The 18908-nt window shown below is 34.0% G+C and overlaps 1 protein-coding gene across 2 annotated transcripts in view; it reads left to right on the top strand.

Moving 5' to 3' along the window:
- LOC134244056 (uncharacterized) overlaps nucleotides 1–18908 on the top strand; it is a 54838-nt gene that overhangs the window by 19338 nt on the left and 16592 nt on the right. The window contains exons 10-22 of one of the 2 annotated variants that reach the window (XM_062726323.1): nucleotides 496–643; nucleotides 875–925; nucleotides 1951–2332; nucleotides 3678–3779; nucleotides 5919–6065; nucleotides 6235–6378; nucleotides 7333–7465; nucleotides 7802–7872; nucleotides 8022–8217; nucleotides 8586–8741; nucleotides 9003–9092; nucleotides 9447–9571; nucleotides 9785–9995. In XM_062726323.1, coding sequence (XP_062582307.1) covers nucleotides 496–643; nucleotides 875–925; nucleotides 1951–2332; nucleotides 3678–3779; nucleotides 5919–6065; nucleotides 6235–6378; nucleotides 7333–7465; nucleotides 7802–7872; nucleotides 8022–8217; nucleotides 8586–8741; nucleotides 9003–9092; nucleotides 9447–9571; nucleotides 9785–9995 — 1956 coding nt within the window. The remainder of the gene's footprint in view (nucleotides 1–495; nucleotides 644–874; nucleotides 926–1950; nucleotides 2333–3677; nucleotides 3780–5918; nucleotides 6066–6234; nucleotides 6379–7332; nucleotides 7466–7801; nucleotides 7873–8021; nucleotides 8218–8585; nucleotides 8742–9002; nucleotides 9093–9446; nucleotides 9572–9784; nucleotides 9996–18908) is intronic. The other variant, XM_062726324.1, reaches the window with a different exon arrangement.

Genomic DNA, 18908 nt, shown 5'->3' with positions numbered 1-18908 from the left:
TTTACACCAACAGGTGCTTGTTATTACATAGATATACACACCACAAAGTAAGAGTAAGTTTACACCAACAGGTACTTGTTATTACATAGATATAAACACCCCAAAGTAAGAGTAAGTCTCTACCAACAGGTGCTTGTTATTACATAGATATACACACCCCAAAGTAAGAGTAAGTCTCTACCAACAGGTGCTTGTTATTACATAGATATACACACCCCAAAGTAAGAGTAAGTCTCTACCAACAGGTGCTTGTTATTACATAGATTACACACCCCAAAGTAAGAGTTATATATCAGTGTAAATAAGTTGTTTACCAGAAATATTGTGATAGGATTTATATAAATCAGTATCATTATATAATCTAATTACTATCAGGTCTGTGTTCTGCTTTGAAATTCTGATGGTTAGAATTTTGGAGTGTAACCAAGATCTTATTTTAATCAGATTATATCATTATATAAGTGTTGAGTCTTTAACTATAATAATTGTCTACAGCACAATGTTTGTGATGGATCAGATGGGAGTGGAACCTCAGCATTAAACAAGACAGCAGCCTCATTGTCTAGACGGAAGCAACACTGGCACAGCACGGCTCGCGCTACGGAGTCCCTAGACTCAGGGGCCACTCACTACAGATCTAAAGGTACCACACAACTTATCTAGTAGTAGGGCAGTCTTAATTTGGTGTCAAAATGATCATTTTTTCCTTGAATGATAAAAACTTCATATCAAAAAATATCAAAAGAAGCAATTAAATGCTGATCTTGTAAAATGCCTTGATGTCATAAACCACAAACAAGACAAGGAAATAATAGTTGAATGTTTTACTGCTGTTACAATCTTAATTATCAATGTCACCATATTGTAACTTAAGGAGAACCAGATAGTCTGGAAAGATCTCGGTCCCTTCCTCCTGTGTTTGAAGGTAATTAGACCATGGGTCCTCTTGAACAAGTAGTGAGTTCTCTCCCTTTTACAACTGTACCCTTATATAAACTCTTATTATTAAAATAACAACACTATAATAAAAGCATTGAGAATGCATGTTCTCAGAGCAAAATATTTCATTTCATTTCGATGTGAGTTGCTGCCAGTTTCTGTTAGGCTGATAATCCAAGAGGTTATGAGTTGACTCCCTTTAACATTCCTAACCTTATTTAACAGCTCTATAGTGAAAAGCTAGAGAATGCATGTTCTCGGGGCACAGACTCCTTTTCCTGCTGAAGTATTTCTCTTTGTCTCTTTGTGTCCACTGATAATCCAAGAGAATATTATAGATTGAAAAAATAATGCATGGCTCAATTCTTGAGAAGTCTGATAACCATTATATATGAAATTCATATTAAATATATATAAAAATATTTTAAAATATACGTGTATATGTAAACATATTCGATTTTATATTCTCAGTAGTTATGCACAAAATGGACGAGTGGTTTCTTGCATGAGAGATTTTATCAAAACAGTTATAGTATACTTTTAAGATCCAATATATGTACAGATGTATCCACCTCACAATTTAAGTAATCTGTTTGTATGTATTATATTAACTTGCCTTAGAACCATGACATTTTAATTCATTTAATCATTGATGAAATCTTTATGCTTGTAGTATACCAGGGTAATTTTTATAATGTCACTTGAACTCATTCCATCTACAACTAACACAACAACAACATAAAAAAAGAAAGTAATTAATTCAAACATGAAAATAGCTGAACAGATTTGTATCTATTGTACCTTTTCCACCATGGTACAATATTAAAGTGATAACAATTTTTTTTAATTTTCTACATTTTTGAAAACAAAGTTCTGAGGTCAAAATCTGTTTACCAAAATAATTGCAGTTTAACAAACATGATCAATGTCCCTTGAATTCAAATTTAAATCCCCTTATAGAACTTCAATACAAAGGAAGGTTATATATTCTTGTAAAATATTCTTCTTCAGCTGTGGAGTGTCCGTCGCTGGCAACCAATCACACAACTCGATCCCACATGAGTAAGAGTTTTGAGGGGCGCCTTTCTAAGGACTCAGGACTGGGTATGTCCTGTCAGAGCTGGAAGTTCTCGACGCTGAGTCTGGACAACCAACACAAGGCCCTGAGGGAGCTGTGTCGCGAGGAGTCGATCAGCAGTGACGACGAGGTTTTCAAAGAATTGACGGAGGTCAATGGCTTCCCCGAATCTGTCAACAACAGTAACATTATAAACTCACGAGTGGAGGAAGAGGGCTTGAAATCAGAAACAAGGGAGCAGAGAGAGTACGTCAATGGAGAGCAAAGAGAGTACGTCAACGGAGAGCAAAACGAGTCGAAGGAGGTCGGAAGCTGGTAAGTTCAGACTGTACAGAGTTATCTGCCTTGTTTTCATTGTAAATGTACTTGAAGGCATCAAAAATAGATGAATGTTTCATAGTGTTTGTTATATTATAACACATAATTATGGTCATATTTATATTTGTCATGAGTTGATTGATTTTGTTGCACTCTTAATTTGCTTGATAATTTTTGGTGTTGGTGGTATTGTTACACATATTTATCATGAATTGACTGAATTCTTTGCTTGAGTCTTTTTGCACTCTGTTAATGGCTATAAGTTTAGCTTCAAAGCATGGAATGTACTAATGGTACACAGATAAAGTACATATAGACAAGTACAGCTAGATACATATAAAAAGTCCCCCCATCTTTCCTCCTATCTCTCAGTATAATTGTGTTGATGTTATCATCCAGCTCATAGGAAGCTCTAGGGTCCATGCTGAGGGCCTGTGTATTTGTTCCTATATTGATTATCCTTTAGTGATGTGTGTTAAACATGCAAGATGATGTATCACCTGTTAGAGATGAGTAAGAAAGTGTTAATTGACTGGGATCAGTCCCCGAATCTACACTATGTACAGACACAATGATATAGGCGCACTCAGACAGGTGGCTGATAAAAGTCTTCATTAAAATTGTGTCATGTGAAAGGAAAAACTGAAACCTGAAAAGTTTTAGGAGAAGTTTTGAGATCTATGGATTTCTTGCTTGAGAAGTTGGAGAACGTTCGGATTACTCTGAATCGGATGATGGAGTCGGATAATGAGGATGTTGATTCTGATGTTTGGTAAAGTTTTCTAACTGTGGGGATTTTGCTGCAAGCAAGCCAATTAAAAACCATTTATGAATAAAACTTGTGGATTAATTTTGAAAGTTTGGAATGACATTTTGTACTTTGTCATGTTTAATTTTACAAATATTGACAAGGATTATGACTGAGTAATCTTTAAATATCTCTGCACCAGATGACTGACTTATTCAATCTGATTATAGTACACGTATTTCTTTTTTGTACATTACACTTATAAAACATTACATATTTTGGAAATTTCGATGTCTTTGTAAAGTTTTTTGGAACTCTTCTTTTACACCTTTGGACTTATATCAGGAAAAGTTTTTGCATGACTATAACACACAAAATGTTTTAATTCAAGTTTCCATAGTTCAGTGGTTTAGGTCTCAGGCTTGGGGGTTAAATTTGCACCCCTTTAGTTCTTATTCTGTTAGAATCTGATGTAGTTTTTGAATTGTTGTAAATATGCCATTTTGTTATAATTTCCAGTAAACGTGTTGGACAAATTTTATATTTTAAGAGTAAATATGATATAATAATTACTTTTCCTTTGTTTGTTTTCAGCAGTTCTCTGTCTTATGTATCGAGTGATTCGGCCATCGATCGCGGAGAGGCATCATCCTCGGAACTCGCCAGTCGCCTCATCGACCTAGAAAAAGAACTCATGTAAATTACACTTCTTAATTTCAAATTCATTGCTAAATATCTTTTTTATTTCAATATTAATGGATTTAAGAAACAGGATCTGGATAATTTATCTCAAAGCTTTAGAGTTTTGTGCAATTTTTATTTTATGCCATAAATGAATATATTTGTACAATTAATACTGAAGATCACTAAATTTTCGCAACATCTTATTTTTGTGAGATAGTCACTGACTCTTGATAAGCAAGACCAAATTTTCATGAATTTTGGTTATTGCTATATATAATCTTAAGAAATACTATTATACATAAGAAATAAATTTTCCAGAGTACACTTTCTAGCATAGTTACTTTAGAATAAAGTTCTCGTGAATAAAAAGTGATATATAGTACTGTGGAATCATTAGATTTTGTGTTGGCTCAATATTTGTGGATTTTATGAGTACATGGCATCCACAAATTCAAATCCTCACAAATTTTATAACTGAGTTGTTAAGAGCAAGTCTTCTATCCTTTTGTAAATACATGTATGTGTGAATTTGATGATTGCACAGTGTATAATGAACACAAATTAATAGTGTAATTTTATAGTATTTCTTAATTTTGTGGATGTATAGAAATTATAGAAAACATAGCCACCATTAAATTGTGCCCCCTCAATAACATCTAATGACCTTTATAGTTCCCCCAACTGAAAATGCATGGCTGTGCCCCCCCCCCCCCCCTTCAAATTGTTTCCTATGGGCCTGTTTAATTTAGTTATAAGAACAAACTGTATGTTTTCTGATTTAAATACCATAAAAGCAACATTTTGTGCAATTTTAGTGAGGGTGTTGAGATTGCTAAGATTAAATATGGCTGACTATTTTAGAGGTTACTGTTATTAATCTGTTCACCACTGTCCACAAAATTGCTTAAATTACTTCACAGTTTTTGTGGACAAATGGCTAAATTTGCTAAAAATTCCACTTATACAGATATCTTTCATTGATTTTTCTATTTTTTCCCCAATTTTTTGGATAATGGACAATGAATACATCCAAATTGTCACTATACAGCACATTAAGTATACAAGAATCAAACATGCAGCATAATAATAATGAATATTAACCAATGATTTATAACTCTTGAAATTCATTTGAAAGGTATTAACTGAAATCTTTTTCTTTAAACCCTTTTTTCCTCACCAAAACATACCAAACATATTAACAAGTTAAAACAAGTTAATTTTTTTAAAGAGGTGAAATAATCAATCCAGACCATATTTAATCCCTAATTTTTTTTTTGTTATTAGCCAAGAAGTAAATCATTAAGAATCAGTGTTGGTTGACTTGAGGACTCACATGCTGATAAATGAAATTCTATGGGTCCTGTTATGAGTCATCTCAACATCTGTCACCCACTCCCTGATACTGTTATGATGTATTCTATCATTATTATTTTACCTTTTTTCTCTACTGCAGGCCATGACTGCCATTCAGTGACAATATGTCAATGAGTAATACAGTTTATTCATCACAAAATTTTGTAGAGATTTGCAGTATGGTTTCCTAATATTTACAGGGGTACAAGTCATATAGCAAGTGATCTTTAGGCGGTATACTTTTACAAAGTTCTTTTGATAGGAATATATTGTTTTCCCTTTTAATTATTTTTTTCGGGGAGGGGGATATAAAAGATATAGGTTAATTTTCATTTACATTTAAGGTTAAACTGTAATGATTACAACAGGTGCTCACTTCAGCAACTATTTTTTGTCAACTGTGCATAAAACAAATCCTCAAAGATTGAAACACCAGGTTTACTACTGTATAGAGGCAAACAATGGTCATTAACATCAAATATCATATCGGTGCCAACTAAGATAAAACAAACCAATTATTTTAACCCCATGTAACAAATTTTTAGAAAGAGTTTATATATAGACACAGGGAATAGAGGTCTGCTATAAATGTGTATCTGGTCCACATTTTGTAATTGTGAATCAATAGAATGTCCTAGTTGACCCATTATTGTTAACACAGGACTACGAGTGAAACCTTAGATCAAAGTCAAGATGATGCTGATAGGAAACAAAACACAATTTTTTATGGCATCTGAGGCAAGCAGAGCTTGAGCATCATTTATCTAGTTTTTCACAGTCCTGATTCATTACTTTTAGATCCACGAAATGTGAGCTGGCCCAGGTGATGAACAGACAGGCTGGCTTACAGGAACTTCTGGCTCAAAGGGACGAGGCCATCCGATTCCTAGAGGGCAGGCTGGATACCTCCAACACACTGGACAAAAGTCTGACAGGAAAAACTAGGTAAGATACTAACATCTATAAGAGATGTCACTGAACTATAAATATAAAAGTTAACCATAAATGAAAATTTTATCATTATATAAATCTATTTTGCTCCTCTGGTGACCCAAATTGGACTAATAAAAAATCTTGTAATAATGAATATTTTGGGGTACTTTCTGTTAAATAGCAAACAACCACCAGTGAAAAGTGAGAAGGAACTACAAGAGAGACTTAGAATTCTACAAAATCAGAACAGGTTCCTAAATGAAGAGGTGAAAAAGTTAGCCAAGCTCAGACAGACAGACAGGTCAACCTTCTACCAACAAGAGGAGTAAGTATCCATAACTCATGTTACAGACAGACAGACAGACAGGTCAACCTTCTACCAGCAAGAGGAGTAAGTATCCATAACTCATGTTACAGACAGACAGACAGACAGGTCAACCTTCTACCAACAAGAGGAGTAAGTATCCATAACTCATGTTACAGACAGACAGACAGGTCAACCTACTACCAGCAAGAGGAGTAAGTATCCATAACTCATGTTACAGACAGACAGACAGGTCAACCTTCTACCAGCAAGAGGAGTAAGTATCCATAACTCATGTTACAGACAGACAGACAGACAGGTCAACCTTCTACCAGCAAGAGCAGTAAGTATCCATAACTCATGTTACAGACAGACAGACAGACAGACAGACAGGTCAACCTTCTACCAGCAAGAGGAGTAAGTATCCATACCTCATGTTACAGACAGATAGATAGACAGACAGACAGACAGGTCAACCTTCTACCAGCAAGAGGAGTAAGTATCCATAGATCATGTTATAGACAGATAGATAGACAGACAGACAGACAGGTCAACCTTCTACCAGCAAGAGCAGTAAGTATCCATAACTCATGTTACAGACAGACAGACAGACAGGTCAACCTTCTACCAGCAAGAGCAGTAAGTATCCATAACTCATGTTACAGACAGACAGACAGACAGGTCAACCTTCTACCAGCAAGAGCAGTAAGTATCCATAACTCATGTTACAAACAGACAGACAGGTCAATCTTCTACCAGCAAGAGGAGTAAGTATCCATAGATCATGTTACAGACAGCTAGACAGACAGACAGACAGACAGGTCAACCTTTTACCAGCAAGAGGAGTAAGTATCCATAGATCATGTTACAGACAGAAAGACAGTATATTAGCTGTATGAAACACATTGCAATATTTTAGATCAGCTAGTAGAAAGTGAAATGAATTGCTATTTTGAATGCTATGGTTTCTTTCAGTAAAGTGCGGGCTCTGGAGGCTGAGATAGAGAAATGGCACCTAGATTATGTGTCCCTGATTCAGTCCAGTATCAGGTTCTCCGGCTGTGATACAATGGATGATGCAGAGTTAGTCTTGTTTGGGGGAGACAGGGTAAGGGTTATAAAGTGTCATGAAATAACTTTCCAGTACTCTTAACTCGGAAAACATGGACCAAGTGGAAACTCTGACATAATTGTCATATTGTGGATGAAATTAAAATTCTAAAATATCCATCAAATTTCTTAACATAGCTTTACTGAAATTTTAAAGTTTAGTAGATTATAAAGGTTTCCACATGCTAAACTTGTATCTTGTCAACACCACTAATATGATAAAGAGCACTTTGCATATGTTTGGTACAAAAGAAACAAATTTTAGAATGTCTCATGTACAATGTATTTATTAGTGTCTTTCAGTTTTATATATTTCTGTATTTTATAATTTCAGCATAAAAGAAAAATTCAGAAGTTGTTAGAAGAAGCCAGAAGTGTGAACCCAAGTCTTCCTACTTATGAAAGGTAATCAAAAACCTGTCTATAGAACCGCAACAATCATGGGTTTTAGAGCATTTTTACATTTATCATAAAACTTGAAGTATTTAAGAGTAATCATATGTTTATTGTAAAAGAAATTTTTCACCAGACTTTTATATCCGTTTGACTTTCAGTCTTGCCAGTGGTGAGGTACATGTGGATAGCTATGGATTCAAGCACGTGTTTGAGGACACCTCTAACGGACTACTACTCCACTATCTGTGTCAGGAGCTGACCTTACACTATCTAATGCAGGCCGGCTCATACGAGGAGCACCAGAAAAAATGGACTCACTTCATGAGACTGCATGGGAAATCTATGGCTAGTCATGTGTGTAAAAGTTTAATTAATGTGTAATACACTGAGCTATAAGTTGAATTGTGTTATTATGTGTATCAAGGTCAAAGACTGTTTAAGAAGGGGAAGAATGTATAGTAGTAGTTTAGACTATATGGACCATGGACAATTTCTTAAGTAGCTCAGTGGTTAGACTACCTTATTAATGCACAGTGCTAAAATAGCTCTTGTCCTGAACAAGTATAAATCATTATTTTGCTTGTTCATGGTTGCAAGTAAAATTTCATCTCAAATTTACACTGAATTTTTAAATTCCGTAATACATGTACATAAAAAAAATTAGGAAAAAAATAATACATATGCAGTTTTCTGAGAAATATGAGTTTAAATGTTGTTGACAGTTGAAGGACATGAAGAGTCTGTGCCGCGGTGGTATCCCTGACCGATTTAGAACTCAGGTGTGGAGACAGCTGGTTTATTGGCAGGTACGCGAGGTGATGAGTGCCAAGGGACAGCACTACTACAGGAACCTGTGTAACATGCTGCCAGACTCTCCGGTACGCATCCTGTAAACAAGTCCTACTGTTAGTTAAACTAAGCAGTGATAGAGCAACAAATTTATTATCATATACATATATGTATTGAATTGTATTCCATTCTGTACATACATTTATACATTGTAAATTTTAGATTTGCAAAAGGAAAACAATTAAACTTTATTAAAAAATATTTCATTTTTAATTTGAATATGGTATGGAATTTTTTTTTATGAATTTGATAAAGCTATTGATTGTGATATGATTTATATTAATTTTTAGTTGGCTGCTCGGTACAGGAAGCAGATTTCTCTGGACTTAATGAGGACCATGCCCAGTAACATGAAGTTTTCTTCTCAAGGCTGTAAAGGGGTGAGTTATCTGCCCTTGTCTTATGATTTATGACAATATAAAGAAGATAAAAACCACTAAGTATTGCTTAAGTATACACTCGTCTGATAAAATCATGAATTTAAACATTTATTGTACTGATTTAAAGCTCTAACATGAATTTGTTTGCCACAAGTTTAACCTCATACATAAGATCAGTTCAATATGCTGTCAATCAGATCATCTACTTGTGTGATTTATGCTATGGCTACCCAGGCTTCAATTCACAATCACATATTTCCATAGTGAATCCTTTCCTATCAAGCTCTTTCGTGGACTACATAACTTTTGATTTCTAGAAAACATATACTGTAAAATATACTTCATGTATTGAAGGTTATGGACCTACAAGATGTACTATTAGCTTACTGTGTTCACAACCCAACCATTGGCTACTGCCAGGGCATGAACTTCATTGTGGGACTAGCTCTCATTTTTATGGAGGCCCAAGATGCATTTTGGTAAGCACTATGAATGTATATTATTCAAATTTGAAGGAGTTATTTCCCTTTAACATAATGCCTCTCTCTGTCTCTCTCTCTCTCTCTCTGATATAATGGTTAATGGTTATGGTATTGACATTCTATATGATATTGGTAGTTATTCCCCTTGAACACAATGCTCTCTATCTTTTTCTCTCCACTATAATGACTTAAGCCTTGAACCTTTTACAGGACCGTGGTAGCGGTGACAGAGAAATACTTTCCCTGTCATTATTTTGACCAGAATCTGATCGGAGCTCAGTCAGACCAACAAGTTCTCAAGGACCTCCTGGCTGAGAAGTTACCGAAATTAAGTCGTCATCTCGAGTCTATCGATATAGAAATCTCCACGGTCACACTCAACTGGTTCCTAGCCATTTTCTTTGATGCCGTTCCTTTTCAGGTAATCTTCTAAAACAATGAGTTTGTTTTTGAAATGCCAACTTTCATTATAAAAATATACATATATATATGAAATATATATGTAGTACTGTATTTTAACATTTATATATGATTTATATATGTGGATTGTGTATGACAATTTTTTTCATATAATTATTAATTTTGAAATATCAATATTCGTTTTCACAATATTGTTTTAAGGTCAGCTGTAGGTGAATTTCTTTATAAACAGTTGTAAAAATACAGCCTTATAATGAGTCTGCTGGTATTGACATTTTCTGTTTAAATCTAAATGAGATCATAGATTTTATCAGTCTGCTCTAATTGAATAGACAACATCTGGGGATTCTATTCATCAGTTTTATTATGTCATATAATACTGAGGTAGGAAAAACAAAACGTACATGAAAAGTACATGTGCACTGTGAGTCACAACACGTTATCTTTTGCTTCAAAGTATAACCTTATATTAGTATTAGTTGTATGACTAAAGATCAGTTAAAACAAGTAGAAAAATCTGTTTATGATCAGTACCCTTTATCTGAAATTGTTTTAACTATTAATACAGAAAACATATCTGGAAATGGTTCTGATTGTTATGTTTGGTGCCTACTAATAATTTATAAATATTGATCCTTCTCTAAGAATCTGCAAAGGATACTCTCCTTGAGATTGTTCTGCAGGTACATTTAAATAACAGTTTTAAAAACTCCACTATCTTATGACCTTGACCTTCTATTTAGATTTGTCCTTGGGTCTCATTTTTAACACCGTAAGTTAAAACATGACTCATTTTGACAAAAAATCATCAATTTTTAGTACACCAAACTTTTTTTTTTTTTTTTTAATAAATTTATTAATAATTATGCACGCCCGATTACAATTTCTAACTAACCCGGGCCAGGATAGTTAGTATAACAAAAATAACAGAACAACATATCTTAAAGCATTTCTACAAATGACACCATCTTATTTTTAGACATGTGAGTTTTTGTTAAATTCAGAAAAATGTTCATATTGTTTTTAATATTTGTTTTGACATAAGAAAGTAACATATCTTTTGTTTCAGTTTTGTTCGTAATTCTACAAAACATTTTAAATTTATATATCTTATATGCTATGAAAGACACAAAGGTATTTAAAAATTGTATTTTGGAATTCCGTTCAGAATAAAAACCTAGGACGACATGCTTCCACTGTACATCAAAATTTAACACAGAACTCAGATTTTTCCACAGTATATGAACATGTTCACAATCAAAAATTAAATGTCTAATATCTTCAATTTCATCACACATATTACATAAAGCAGAAGCTCTATATTTGCATTTAAAAAGAAAACTGTTACAACACAAAGTATTATTCAACAATTTGTAATTAAATTCACATATTCTTTTGTCATAGATATCCTTAACCTTGTTTCTATATATATCCTTCCAACTCTCTTGAGCAACAGAAAATAGTTTTTTATACATAAATTGATGGCCTGGAGCTTTAAATTTCTTAAAGAGTAAATTATCGTAAAAAAATTTACATTTTTTATCTTCAATACAATGTACACCATTTACAAAATTAAAATAACACTTCCCTATATTTTGTATGTATGCACAACAAGTCATATTGAATCTTAAAGATTTTTTTATAGATTGCTGTTTTTACTATTTTATATTCACATATCCAATTCGATTTTTGTTTTAAATCACCGGACAACTCTTGTAGAGTTTTAAATTTTCCATTTTTGTTAAAAAGGTCTTTAATATGTGTTATCCCACTTTTGATCCAATGTTTAAAACATATTGTTTTGTTTTCATATTTAAACATATTATTATTCCATATTGGTTGTTGAGCAAAACTTACATTAGACAATTTCGTTTCATCTATGTATCTTTTGCAATCGTTAAAACTGCAAAATACTTCTTTATAAAAAACCGGAAGGTTTGAAATGATTTGAAAGTCTGGGGGTTTTGTCTCTGATAATGTTAATAGATAGTTAATATCAATATTAAGGCAATTTAAATATCCTCTTACTATTTCGCCGATTATACAGTTTTCTTTTATTAAATATCTAGTCCATGCAGCCTTTAAGGATTTAAATTTCAATTCAATATCTATCACTCCTATTCCACCATCTTCCTGTTTTCCGATCACAGTATCTCTTTTAATCCTATCGCGCTTATTCCATATAAAGTTAAATATACTTTTCTTAATTTGTCGAGTATGTTCGGGATCGGGCATTGGTAATATTGAAGCCATGTATATAAGTTGTGACGTAGCTAAAGAGTTAACGACACATGCTTTTCCAAAAATAGTCAATTTTCTTTTTTTCCAAGATTCAAAGAGTTTTTCCATGTTTTGAAAAGTCTTTAGCCAGTTCAATTCATAACATTGAATTTTATTATGGCCAATGTGTATACCTAAACATCGAACAGCATCATTTGTTACCTGGATACCTTCTATGTTAGTGTATTTATCTTTTAGACTACCCAATAATATACATTGTGTTTTGCTTATATTGACCTTTGAACCAGCGTGTTTACAAAAATCATTAACAGTCTTAACTGCAACCTTCAACGAAGATATATTTTTTAAAGCCAATGTGATATCGTCTGCATGCTGAATATTTTTAATATCCCTTTTCATATTTGAAACATTGATACCTTGTATTTCATTGTTATTTTTAATTTTTAAGGCCAGTATTTCTGCCACAAATAGATACAATAGAGCTGAAATAGGGCATCCTTGTCTAATACCTCTATTCATGCTACATGTTTTAGAAATCCAACCATTGTTTTTAATTCTGAATATTGGTTTATTATATAGAATTCGTCCATTGAAGAAAATTATCACCGAAGTTAAATTTTTTTAAAACTTGAAAAAGAAAATTCCACTCAACCGAATCAAAAGCTTTTTCAAAATCTAAAAATAATAATATTCCATCTTTTTCATTTTCCATGCAGTATTCATAAATGTCTAAAATCAATCTTGCATTTATACCTATGTAACGACCTTTGATATATGCTGATTGTTCATTGCTAATTAATTTATCTATGACGCATTGTAATTTTTTTGCGAGAACAAAAGCTATAATCTTGTAATCGGTATTAGTTAAACTCAATGGTCTGTAGTTTTTAAGGTTATTCTTGTCTCCCTTTTTAAATAAAAGAGTGATAAGTGCCAATCGCTGAGAATATGGTAATTCGTCTTTTTCAAATACAGTTGATAACACATCGTAAAAGAGAGGTCCAATTTTGTTCCAAAAACATTTATAAAATTCCCCTGGTAATCCATCTAATCCGGGAGATTTGTTACTTTTTAAATTGTATACCACATCTGAGCATTCATCAAATGTTGGAAATGTGTCACAAAACTTTCTATCGCGATCACTAAGTTTTGGACATTCAATGTCTTGTAGATATGAAGAAATATTGTTTCCATCGACAGATTTCCTTGTATACAAGTTTTCGTAAAAAAGACACATTTCTTGTAAAATTTCACTATTACTTGCAAAAGTTTTATTATTCTTTTTTAATTCAGTTATTGTATTATTCGTTTGATGTTTCTTTTCTAGACCTAGAAAGAAACTGGTATTTCGCTCTCCCTCACTTATCCATTGTGCTTTTGATCTTATTTGAGCTCCTTTAGCAATTTTATCATACATTGCATCTAGTTCTTTTTCTAGTTTTCGCTTTTCATTCATATTAATTTCTAGACTAGGCAAAGATTCAATTTTATCGATTTTTTCCTCAAGTAGTTTTATTTTATATTTTATATTATGTTTGGATTGTTTCGCGTATTTAATAGAGTAATCACGTACACTTATTTTAAAAGTTTCCCATTTTAAAATTGGATCTAGCGTTTCATCAATGTTGTTAAATAATTCCTCTATACCTTGTTTGTAATCAGCATTCTCAAGGTGAGATACATTCAATTTCCAGTAACCTGCACCTCTATCTAGTTTATTCAGATTTAAAGTACATTTAAGATATCTGTGGTCACTTAATCGAGTGTTATTATTATGAGTACCAGGAATTCGTCTGACAATGATATTTTTTACATTTTTTATAAAGTCTTTATTTACAAAAATATAATCAATCCTACTCTTTGGACAATTTTCTGCATCACACCAGGTGTAACCGTTATTATTAGGATTCTTATTAAGCCATACGTCGACTAAGTCAAATTTATTTACCAGTTTACTTAATTTTTTATTGGATTTATCATTTTCTTTATCAAAATTGCAATTGAAATCACCTCCTACTATGATTGTACTATCTTGCGCAGAGAACGAAGAAATATATGTGTTTAGAGTTGATAGGAATGCTAATCTATCTGACTCTTTGTTAGGTGCGTAAACGTTAATAATTGTAAATAAGTCACCGTCTATTTTTGCATTAACAAGAATTTTCCTACCGTCATTAGACTTATGAACATTTAAAATATTTACATTACATTCTCTTTTAAAAAGAATAGAAACACCTCTACTATAGGGAGAGTCTGAAAAAGCATGAATTATTTTCCCATTCCAATTTCTATCATAGTTTTCTGCATGTTTTTCCACAAAATGAGTTTCTTGTAAAAGTATTATATCTATTTTACATTCTTCTAACCATGTAAAGATTTTTGCCCTTTTTTCCGGCGAATTAAGACCTCTTACATTCACCGAAAGTAAACTTAAATTTTCCATTTGTCTGGTGGATATAAATGTATAATTCTATGAAAAAGAAACGGGGGGGGGGGGGGGGGGCTAATTTACGTCTTATCACTAAAAAAGTAAAAATAGAACATACCAATTCAATATAGCATTTTTAAAGTATGCCAAAAATGTCTGTAAATAACTATAACTAAGCACATACCACAGTTCATGCAATGCTGCGCCAGTCTGATCGGAGATAATACAGTTACTTACACGTATCATCACCGGAACTCTCCGTGTCAGGTTCATCACTATCGGACATTTCTCTCAGCTGATTAAGCATTTGCGGTATTGTTTTTTGTTTCGGAAAATCTTTTTGTTTTTGTTTTCTTTCGTTTTTTGCTGAATCGCTTAGCTTTCTTTTCCGAACCTTTCTTGCGATTTTTTTCATGAGGACACCAAGAATGTTCTTTCCTGGCCATTGTTCGGGTTTGGTGTTGCATGTACCATCCCGGTCAAGCCCTGAGCCCCATTCGTTGTTGTATGTTGTTTCAACGAATACTGTCGACTGCTTGGAAGTGCACAATTTATCGCGGAAAACAGGGACCTGGACACATTTGTTTTCCAAAATCTCCTCCATAACAGCCTCCTTGGTAGAAACCCACTGCTCGTTTGGTTTTATTTTTTTTCCTATGCGTAGAGCGGAAAGGGCGTCATCGGCATCTTTGATGATATTGGCAGAATCTAGGTCACCGCATCTTACTGCCTTTATATACTGAAAGGCATGCTCGGCCGATTTGTGTTTAATTCCGAAGATATCCAAAACGCATGGGTAAAAGTTGGATAAAACATCCTCTGCACCACTGAAAGGGGTCAAATGCTTTTGTGGCTGATAATGAGGGCATGCTTCATTCCCAGGGGAATGACCAGGTTGTTTGCATACCTTACAACAGGTTTCAAAGGAACAGTTAGAGCGGGTATGGTCGGTTTTCCAGCAGTTAGTACATAAAAGGTGAATGTCCTTTTTGGGTTGACCATAGTGAAAAAGCTTACACTGGATACCACCGCAGTAGTTAATTCTCGGAAGATATTTTCCGTCTGGAAGAGGCTCAATATACATGAACCTTGTTCCATTTAGGATACTTGTCATCCAGTTTGTCTCTGGATGGCGGATTTTTTCGTACAGAATTTTACTTGTTAATTTGACATCGAGTTTGTTAAGTAATTCCTGTACCGCGGAATCTGCCACAGAGAGAGGGAGACCACATATCCTCAGTTTTAGGGTTTTTTGAGACACGGATGTAGCTCCTGAGGTGTATGGGTTAGTGTCATAGAACTGGTATGCTACGCTATTGATCTCAATACCCTGGGTTAGCAGCTTATGTCGACATTCTGTGCTTTTGAGATAGATTCTCCACAGATTGCGGTCGAGTTGCACGCAAAGTATCTCATCACCGATTACTTTTTTTATTGGGTCAATAAGATCAAAGTCAGTGATCTGTTTCTTTAAGGAACCCCGTAGATCATTGTTCTTTAAGTATAACGGCTTTGATGTTCTGTCAACCGAATCGAAATCACTCTCTGCCATCGCCAGGTGAAACGTACAGGTAAACAGGTGAGATGATATCACAGAAGAAATCAATAAACATATGTACAAGAAATCAAACTTTTTTACAATGTTGTTTTGCTGGTAAATCCCAAAAACTAACATTCACAAACTCACAAACTCACACAAGACTTCCGAAATTAAAGAATTAAAGAATTCCAACTTAAATCCGGAAGAAATGGTCAAAAAACACGGAGCGACAAAAAAACACGTCCAGTGTCGTCCATGTCACGTGACGAATCCTATCCTATAGTACACCAAACTTTAATGACATTTGTTATGCCCCGCCATGAATATTGCTGGGGCATATAGTGTTTGTCATGTCCGTCTTCAGTCCTATCCAAGATATTTTCATCAAACTTCACTTGGTGATAGATATTGATGAGAGCTATGCAACTGCATCAACATTTTTTGACCTTGACCTTTCCTTTTACCTTGACCTCACTTTTCTTAAATTAGTGTTTTGCTCAGTTTTAAAAAAAACATACCATTCAAGATGGTTTTATCAAACTTCACAAGTTGATACATACTGATGAAAGCTATTCAATCGCATCTCTATTTTTGACCTTGACTTTTCCTTTGATGTTGACCCTACTTTTCTTTAATGAGTTTTAAAAGGTCAGTTTTAAAGATACCAGTCAAGATAGTATTATCAAACTTCATATGCTGATACATGATGAAGAGAGCTATTCAACTGCATCACCATTTTTGACCTTGACTTTTCTTTTGACCTTGACCACACTTTTCTTAAATGAGTATTTAGAGAGAGATATTTTAATCAAACTTCATATGCTGATACATACTGATGAAAGCTAATCAGCTGCATCAACATTTTTTACCTTGACCTTTCCTTTGACATGACCTCACTTTTCCTAAATCAGTGTTAAACTTCATATGCTGATACAGACTGATGTAAGTAATTCAACTGTGTCAACATTTTTGTCCTTGACCTTTCATTTGACCTTGACCTCACTTATCAAATTGTGTTTAAGTCAGTTTTAAAGAAATCATTCAAGATATTTTTATCAAACTTCATATGTTGATACATATTGATGAGAGATATGCAACTGCATCAACATTTTTGACCTTGACCTTTGCTTTGACATGACCTCACTTTTCCTAAATTAATGTCAAACTTCATATGCTGATTCATATTGATGTAAGCAATTCAACTGTATCAACATTTTTAGCTCACCTCAACGAAGTTGGGGGAGCTTATGTAATACCCTCGGCGTCGGCGTCCCAGGTTAAGGTTAAGTTTTTTGGAGCAGTTTTCTTTTTAAGTACTTCTATGTCCTATATTGATTAGACATGCATGGAAGATGGTTCTAGTGTGTTTCATTGTACCATTCAAAGTTTCAGATGCTGCAATTTCAGCAAAAGAATGACCAGGTTAATGTTTTTGGAGCAGGTTAACATTTTTGGTGTAGGTTTCATTTCCAAGTAACTATAAACCCTATGTTGACCAAACTTGCATAGATGATACATCTACGGGTGCATACTACCAGGCTTGCTTCGGATGCTGAATCTGACCTACATTTTACGGTTGAGTGAACAGGTTAAAGTTTTTGGTGCAGGTTTCATTTCCAAGTAACTATAAGACCTATGTTGACCAAACTTGCATGGATGATACATCTACGGATGCATACTACCAGGCTTGCTTCGGATGCTGAATCTGACCTACATTTTACGGTTGAGTGAACAGGTTAAAGTTTTTGGTGCAGGTTTTATTTCCAAGTAACTATAAGCCCTATGTTGACCAAACTTGCATGGATGATATATCTAAGGATGCATACTACCGGGCTTGCTTCGGATGCTGAATCTGACCTACATTTTCCGGTTAAGTTTTTTGGTGCAGGTTTCATTCCAAGTAACTATGAGTTCTTTAATAACCAAACTTGCATGGATGATACATATAAGGATGCATACTACTGAGCTTGCTTCGGATGCTGAATCTGACCTACTTTTTGTTGATGAGTGAAAATGTTAGTTTTTAGCTCTACTGGTCAGAGACCAGAAGAGCTTATGCGATAGTAATGCGTCCGTCGTCCGTCCGTCTGTCTGTCTGTCCGTCTGTCTGTCTGTCTGTAAACAATTTTTCAAAATGCTACTTCTCCTACAGTTTTGGTCCAATTTCAATATAACTTGGCACAAAAGTAGACTACACTAAAATACATAATTCTGTGCATCGGTTTTTGATTTCGATGAATGGTGTTGCCGTGGTTACTAAAAATAGAAATTTCTTTGAAATTCTTTCAAAATGCTACTCCTCCTACAGATTTGGTCCGATTTCAGTATAACTTGGCACACAAGTAGACTACACTAAGATACATAATTCTGTGCATCGGTTTTTGATTTCGATAAACGGTGTTGTCGTGGTTACTAAAAATAGAAATTTCTTTGAAATTCTTTCAAAATGCTACTCCTCCTACAGTTTTGGTCCAATTTCATTATAACTTGGCACACAAGTAGACTACACTAAAATACATAATTCTGTGCATCGGTTTTTGATTTCGATGAACGGTGTTGCCTTGGTTACTAAAAATAGAAATTTCTTATTCTTTCAAAATGCTACTCCTCCTACAGATTTGGTTCGATTTCAGTATAACTTGGCACACAAGTAGACTACACTAAGATACATAATTCTGTGCATCGGTTTTTGATTTCGATAAACG

The sequence above is a fragment of the Saccostrea cucullata genome, unplaced genomic scaffold (assembly GCF_032062105.1).
Source record: "Saccostrea cucullata isolate Sc308-1 unplaced genomic scaffold, CSIRO_AGI_Scuc_v1 ctg108, whole genome shotgun sequence".
Taxonomy (NCBI): domain Eukaryota; kingdom Metazoa; phylum Mollusca; class Bivalvia; order Ostreida; family Ostreidae; genus Saccostrea; species Saccostrea cuccullata.
This window is presented reverse-complemented; position numbering and strand designations above follow the sequence as displayed.